Source organism: Octopus bimaculoides, chromosome 10, assembly GCF_001194135.2.
Source record: "Octopus bimaculoides isolate UCB-OBI-ISO-001 chromosome 10, ASM119413v2, whole genome shotgun sequence".
Lineage (NCBI taxonomy): Eukaryota > Metazoa > Mollusca > Cephalopoda > Octopoda > Octopodidae > Octopus > Octopus bimaculoides.
The window spans coordinates 52395437-52403704 of record NC_068990.1 but is presented as its reverse complement, the minus strand read 5'-3'; the positions used below and the strand labels follow the sequence as shown (position 1 = coordinate 52403704).

Genomic DNA, 8268 nt, shown 5'->3' with positions numbered 1-8268 from the left:
ACACACACACACCATTAAAGTGAAAGTATCTGCCATTACAGTATCGAAATGTGATTGTTTCAGTTAGTGGAATAGTTTCATTTTTAAAGTGAAAGTGTTTGGCATGAGTGTTTTTGTTTCACTTTTGACACGTAATACTTAAATAGTGGAGGAGATATGATGTTGCTGTGGGCTCGAACTATGCAAGAAGTTAAAAAAAATTTTTGACTAAAACACAACCGGAACCCTAAGTAAGACATGTGTAAAATTTGAATGAAATTGGTTGCGTAGTTCTCGAGTTTTAGGGAAACACACACACACACAGACAGACAGACAGACACACGTTCTCATTTTTATATATATATAGATGACACTCAAAGCATTATGAACATTTCTACATGCAATTTTTTCCTCTTCATTTTCTTTCAGCACATCCCTGCTTTTATACTGCTCTTTTTCTCTTATGTGTGTGTGATAAACACTGTTTATACTAAAATTGCAACATAGTAGTCTACAAGCACTTTGTTGGATTGCATTTGTTCAGTACTGATAGTTAACATTATGCACTTATGTTGCAACCAAGACCTGGCTATATGTAACATAACTTGACAGCTACAACCGACATAGTATAAGACCAGTGGTTATCAGACTGTTGGGTCTCCTGGTACATTAAAGATCAAATAAAAACATTACTGGTACATGCCGCAAAGAAAGTTTAAAAAAAAAAACTCTTAAATTAAAAAAAACTGTAGAAAAGTAGTTCATAATTGGCTTCATGAATCACATAATTTAATTATAACACATCTTCAATAGACTCAACTTTTAGTATGGAGTTTCTAAAGCTAGATCCTTTTGATAACCACTGTTATAGTGTGTACTGTTTTGCACATTTAGCACATGTGTAATTTTTGACATACTGAAAGTAATTGCAGTAGCTTCATAACAAAGAATTTGTGTAAGCATAAGGCCTATATGAATCTTGATTAACCCTTTTGGGTTCAATTCTTATGAGTAAACTGTGTTTCAATTATCGGTAATCAAGATTTTAGAAATTTTGTCGCATGTCTTTGCATCTTGATATATTTTATGGTAATGTTGACCAACTGGAATCTGTGTATCATTCTTGAGATTTTGAGAAGAATTTGATACATATCTATGAACATTTTAGTTTAGACCTGAGCTGATATTTATAACCAGACCTGAATTAACTCTGAAAAGATGAGAACCAAAATTAAGAATTGTTTGAAAGAAATAAATTGCCTGACAATGTTATTTGTAGAGTTAATACTAATAATAGTGCTGGTTTGTTTTTGTATTGTAGTCATTGTATATTTGTGTTACTTTGATTTGGCCATTCACAAGTTTTTGTTCCTTCTTAACCTTTTACTGCCTGGAAGAGGTTTAAATGATTATGGTTCTGCATGTGATCTTGTTTTAATTTCACAAATGCTTCATTATGTTTAGTGATCCACACACAACTATAATCAACTTGTTCACAAAAGATTTAATAACTAAGTGAAAACTTCAAACCATAACGCTTTTGTGTGTTCAGGTTGGCCTTACAAATAAAGTATTCAGTAAAACTAGCTGTAGGTTTTAAGGTTGAAAGCATAAAGACGGATTGTTATCTTTTACTGGTTGAATTGAAATCGTGCAACTGATGTTGATGCACAAAATCCTGATAAACATCATTGAAAAAATGGTTTTGCTTTGTATTCAAGATTAGGTTTGAATTTAATACTGTGTAACTAGTACTAAAAATGGGTACAAAAGGTGCATGAACTAAACAAGTTAATGCTTAGGGCCATCAGATTTTGTATAGCTTAGGATTTCATCTAAATCCATCTACAAAGATGATTTTTTAAAATATATATTTGAAGTAATGTTTCCCTTCAAAGCTGGAAGCTTTTCTTTCTACTAACCACATAACTGACTTAACATCCATTTTCAATGAAGCAGACTACAATAGGAATTCAATCTTTGGGAGGCAATAACTGGATTAAAATTTTAAAGTTGGTAATCACTACCACAAATTTAACTTTCCAGTATTATCTAGAAGCTTAAATCAAATTCTATAGACAGTAGGCATATATAGACATTGAGTTAACTTGGATATTAACATTGAGTTGACTTGGATATTAAGAGAAATAAGTAGCTGAAGATAAACCTCTGTACCTGGTTTTCGTTGACAGGGTCCCCTGATCCCTTATCTGGTGGTCAATGAGGAAACTAGGGATAGATGAAAGGTTAGTGAGAGCTGTGCAAGCCATGTACAGGGACGCTGTCAGTAAGTTGAGGGTTAGCAACAAGTACAATTCCGGGTAGAGATAGGGGTCCACCAAGGTTCAGTCCTCAGCCCCCTCCTATTTATCATAATCCTCCAGGCAATAACACAGGATGCCCCTGGGAGCTCCTCTATACTGATGACCTTACTCTAATTGCTGAGTCACTATCAAAACTAGAGGAGAAGTTTCAGGTATGGAAGCAAGGATTAGAATCGAAGGGCCTTAGAGTCAACCTAGCTAAAACCAAAGTGCTAATAAGTAGGAAGGCAGACAAACCAAAAATCCCTTCAGGTAGATGGCCCTGCTTGATCTGTAGAAAAGGTGTAGGTAGAAACTCTTTAAGATGTACTCAGTGTAAGCTATGGACACATAAGAGGTGCTGCAATATCAAAGGAATGCTAACTGGGAAGATAGTTTTTGTATCTGGCAGATGTTCAAGAGCAATAAACACTGAAAATGTGCAGAGAACAACTTCCACCACATTCCAGGGAGAAAAACTAGTAGTAGTTGATAACTTCCATTACCTAGGTGACCAAGTCAGTAGCGGGGGAGGGTGCACTGAAAGTGTAGCTGCTAGAATAAGAATAACCTGGGCAAAGTTCAGAGAGCTCTTGCCTCTGCTGGTGATAAAGGGCCCCTCGTTCAGAGTTAAAGGTAGACTGTATGACGCATATGTACAAACAGCCATGCTACAAAGCAGTGAAACATGGGCCATGACTGCTGAGGACATACGTAAGCTCGCAAGGAATGATGCCAGTATGCTTCGATGGATGTGTAATGTCAGTGTGCATACTCGACAAAGTGTAAGTACCTTGAGAGAAAAGTTGAACCTAAGAAGCATCAGATGTGGTGTGGAAGAGAGACGACTGCGCTGGTATGGTCATGTGGCAAGAATGGATGAGGATAGCTGTGTGGAAGAGGTAAACCTGGGATGAGGTGGTGAAGCACGACCTTGAACATTAGGCCTCACCGAGGCAATGACTAGTGACAGAGACCTTTGGAAATATGCAGTGCGTGAGAAGACCCGGCAAGCCAAGTGAAACCATAACCAGTTGCTTATGCCAGGGGTGTAACCAGCCCACTTATGTGTACCTTTCCCTTATTGGACACTAAACTCTGCTTGCGAAGACCTGTTGAGGCAAGTGAAATAGAGATCAAATTCGATGACTGGCATCTGTGTTAGTGGAGCGCTAAGAGCACCATCCGAGCGTGATTGTTGCCAGAGCAGCTGACTGGCTTCCTTGCCGGTGGCATGTAAATAGCACCATTTGAGCATGATCATTACCAGCATTGCCTTACTGGCACTTGTCCCGGTGGCACATGAAAAGACATTCAATATTTTCATTGTCTCTCTTGGGCAGAGATATTGGGGTGGTTTGTCATTGCCTTTCCAAACTGGATAGCTGTTGGCCCACAAAGAGCTCATCCACCCTTTCACATGTCTTGTGTTTAATCCTACTGAGTGTCCAGACACCCTCCTTACATGAGTAGTTAGCTACTCAGGTGGGGAGGAGGAAAGTTTAGTCACTGACCACTCAACCATAGAACAAGTACTCGTTTACATGATACCAGTAACAGATTTCATCAGCCTGTTGGGGTTCCTGACCAGACTTAAGCATTGCCCATACAAAAACAGATTGATTTTGGAAAAATTGTTTTCATGTTTTATTACAAATTTTTAAATCTGCAAGAATAAGATTTGGTGTGTTTTTTAAGTGCTTACTTATCCATCAAACTATTTATTTTTCTCTATCAACATGACTTAGAGTAATGACTAACACTATTGTGTGAGAGCTAGTTTGCCAGGTGTGTGTGTGTGTGTCACAGTCATCATCATTTGACATCCCATTTTCCATATGGATATGTGCTGGGATTATGCACGTAATTTTTTATGGTTTAGAGGTTGGGTAGAGAGGGATCAGTTTCATGATTTCTAAGATTAGTGGCAGGAGGTTATCCTCAAACCAGAGACCCAACTTGTACTTGCTGCAGAGTAGACGATATAAAACCCCAAGGAATCGGGTTATGATGTTAAACCTGAGGTAATTTACCCCCCAACAACAAACAGTCCCTCTAATAGATTTGCACAGAGTTTCGATTTACTAAATTCCACTCACAAGACCATGGCAGAAGACATTTAACCAAAGTGCCACACACACCAAATCTGAAACCATGTATTTGTAAAGCAAACTCTTTTTTGTGTGTGTGTGTGTGTGTGTGTGTGTGTGTGTGTGTGTGTGTGTGTGTGTGTGTGTGTGTGTGTGTGTGTGTGTGTGTGAGAGAGAGAGACCAACCATATTTGGGAAAATGAGATGTAAATACTCTACTTATCCTCAATCAATGACGAGAGTATTTTTGTTACAGCAGAGACATATGATATTGTAGTGGTTGATGCAATCTATGCTACAATTTAATCATGCTTCATGTTGTATGTTCAAATATATTTTTGTTAATTTCTGTTCAATTTTCTAGCCAACCCAGGAGCAAATCCGTATTGCTCAAATGATTGAAGACAGAACAGAAAATGAAGATCGTGCTAATCGTAAGATTGAAAAAATTGAACAGGTAAACTACATATTTAACATAAATAAAAATTAGATAAAAGAAACTTAACTTTCTTTGTATATCCAAGACATACTCTGTTTCTGATCTACCATTTATGTGATTCTAACATCACTTGTGACTGTTCTGTTTCAGATGTGGTATTCAAATGATTTAAATATGACCCATTGTGGAGTACTTTTATATATGTATTAGCATATTTCATCTAAATCTGTCATGGTTTTCTCCTCTTTGTCTTGTCTCACTCCCATTCTTTTTGTCCTCTCTTACACTGACATTGTTCATTTCACCTCTATTCTTCTACAGTGTCCCTCTTTCTTGCAATCTCTTTTTCCTTCCCTGTGTTTTGATATAAAATATAATTGTATTGAGAATTTTGTTCTAAATTTATACTGAAGTTTTTTTTCTCTCCCTCCCCTCCCTCTCTCTCTCTCTCTCTCTCTCTCTCTCTCTCTCCATATATGGTTGAGACTCTCTGGTGTCTACTAGTCCATTCCTCTTTTGAGCGTGTCCAATAGATTATGTTTTTTAACATTTGTAAAAACAGTCAGCATTAGTTTTTCTCCCTCTTGTATGTTCCATTCAGGTAATGGAAGCCTCTGGCAAAACCTATGATGAGGCTGCTGTGGCTTTACACGATGCCGAATTTGATCCCGAGAAAGCCGTCATCATGCTGCTAGAAGGTGAAAATGACCAAGTAAGTAAATAAAAATTATTGTTTCATTAACTGCTTATATTGCTATTTTTGCTAATAAACTGTTAATTTATATTTCACTTATCTTAAATTAGAATTTTCTTTCAACCCTATGGCTTCTTTCTCTTTTCATTTTCTTTAGCCTTATCTGCAAAATAAACACTTAGAAACAAGGGAGCCTTAATGTAGATGCTTGAACTGCTACACTTAACAGCCAAATTTCCCTAAAAAATCAAATAGTCATGGCTGGAGTGTTTTTGATCATTTTCTGTCTACCAAATCTATTCACAAGGCTTTGGTTGGTTCAGTGCTTTAGTAGAAAACACTTTGCTAAGGTGCCATGCAGTGGGACTAAACCCAAAACCACATGGGTGTTTCCTCTTACAAGATACTTGTTTCTATCCCTCTATCATGCTTAATCCTCTCATCACCTAACATAAAGTACTACACTCCTTCAGTTGAAGGGTCTAGTTTTGTGAGTTACTTAGTGACCTCACTTGTACTAGTGTCACACAAAATGTACCCAGTACACTCTGTGAAGTGATTGGTGTTAGGAAGGCCATCCTGTTGTAGAAACCATGCAAAAGCAGACATGGGGTTATATAACTCCATATCAATCATTGTAGCCATGTGGTTTCAGATTTAGTCTCAATGTATGGCACTTCAGGAAAGTGTCTTCTGGGCTGACCAAAGCCTTGTGAGTAAATTTTGTAGACAGAAACTGAAAGAAGCCCACTATGTCATCACTAATGTATCTACTATCAGATTCTTTTCCTGTCACCAACCCTCTTCTATTACTAAGTAAGATATTTTTCCATGACCATACCTGTTTTTGTAGAATATTGCACATGAACGAGTGATATTCATTTGCAAATATTATGCAATGTATAGAGTAGGAAATACAAACATATACACACTCATGCACAACAGGTTTCTTTCAGTTTCCCTTTCCTAAATCCACTCACAAATTGGCCCAGGGCTGTAGTAGAAGACATTTGCCCAAAGTACCACACAGTAGAACTGGTCTTAAAACCCTATGGTTAGGAAGCAAACTTCTTAACCATACCTGTGCCCGTATGTGTTAAGTGTCTTCTTATTTTGACATTGTATAGTTGTAGAGAATTACCTCAGTGAATTCCATCTGATGCTTACAAGCATACAAAAGTGGACATTAAAACAATGATGATGATTCCAGAATTACAGTTTTTGAAACTCTTTGACAAATTCAGCATTAAGAACCAAATTCCCAGCATGTTCCTAGTTAACCAGTCCTGAACTCTTATAAATTCTTATATCATGTAGCTGAGCATCTCCCTGTACTTTACATTTCCTCACTGAACTTACCAATAGATATAGTTACAGATTTCTCAACCCATTTCATCAATGCCTTTTTTTTTTAGCACCCACACCACTACACAATGTGAAAGTCAACTGAGAAAAGGCTTCTTAACTAAAAGAAATTGTTTTTCACTAAAAGCTTAAAGTTGTGAAGTTGTGTAACTAGTAGTATATAATTAAAAAAGATCTGAAGCTCAGTGTAGCCAAACCAAGAGTTTCGATTAGTGACAGTACCATATGAGAAATAGTGTTTTTTATATCTGTATATTTATAAAAGGTAGGGTGTGTGTGTGTGTGTGTATGTACGTGAATGTAATTTATGCATGTCGCTCCAATTTTAGGTCATTTGTCACGGCCCTAGCTGGGTTTTGTCAACTTATTTTTCCTGAGGCACTCGTGGATAGCGGTAAAAATCGATTTTCAACCATAACTTTTACCAATTTTGAAGTTTGCTAACATGAGTTAAGTCCCTTTCTTGCCATAGCGAAGTGAGTGTGTGTGAGGGGGGAGAGAGAGAGAGAGTTTGACAGCTTCTAACAAAAAAAAAAAATGTAAAGAGAAAGTGTGAGGGACAGAGAGTTAAGTGACAGCGTTCATCAAAAATAAAAATGTAAAAAAATTTTTTCTTATGCATGAGATATAGTCTTCAAATTTAGGATGGTTTTGAAAGACACTATATTTTATAATCAGATTATGTATACTATCTCACGCAACAATTAAAATATATCTATTTTAAATCACTTATTTATCTATAAAAGGCAGGATGTGTGTGAACGTGAATGTAATTTATGCACGTCCACAAATTAGCATGCAAGTCACTCCAATTTTAGGACATTGGTCACGATCATGGCTGTGTTTTTGTCAACTTTCCCCGAGGCAACTGTGGCTAATGGTAAAAATCGATTTTCAACCATAACTTTTACCAATTTCCATGTCGGTGGAATCCGTAAGTTTGCTAATATGAATTAGGTCACCTGTCTAGCAATGGCAAGAAAGAAAAACAAAGGGTAAATTTTTAGATTAACACTCACGTGATTTTCACTAAGAAAAAAAGAAAAAAACTCAGATTTTTTTTGCATGGAATCAAGTACCCTGACCTCCTAATATGCTGCAAATCCCTTATTTTGGTTTGGCAAAAAGTGGGGTAGGAGCGAGGGGGACTCCACCCCCATCCTGGAATCATTAGAGATTTTTTTTTTTTGCATTGGATGGCTTCCTGTGACCTAATATGCTACAAAACCCTTTTTGGGGTCCAAAAAATGTGGTGGGGTGAGGTTGGAGCCTCGGAAATTTCACCCTCCACACTCATTGATCTTTTCACCCATACAATTTTCAGTAACGAAAAAAAAAAATCGAATTTTGTTTTTTTATTGTGAAATCAAGTACCCTGACCTAATATGCTGCAAATCC

At 37.0% G+C, this 8268-nt stretch overlaps 1 protein-coding gene across 1 annotated transcript in view; it reads left to right on the top strand.

Annotated features, from left to right (window-relative positions):
• The window catches only part of LOC106880480 (ubiquitin-associated protein 2), a 33486-nt gene that overhangs the window by 9554 nt on the left and 15664 nt on the right, over positions 1-8268 (top strand). Inside the window, exons 2-3 of the mRNA XM_014930425.2 lie at positions 4737-4829; positions 5413-5523. Coding sequence (XP_014785911.1) covers positions 4737-4829; positions 5413-5523 — 204 coding nt within the window. The remainder of the gene's footprint in view (positions 1-4736; positions 4830-5412; positions 5524-8268) is intronic.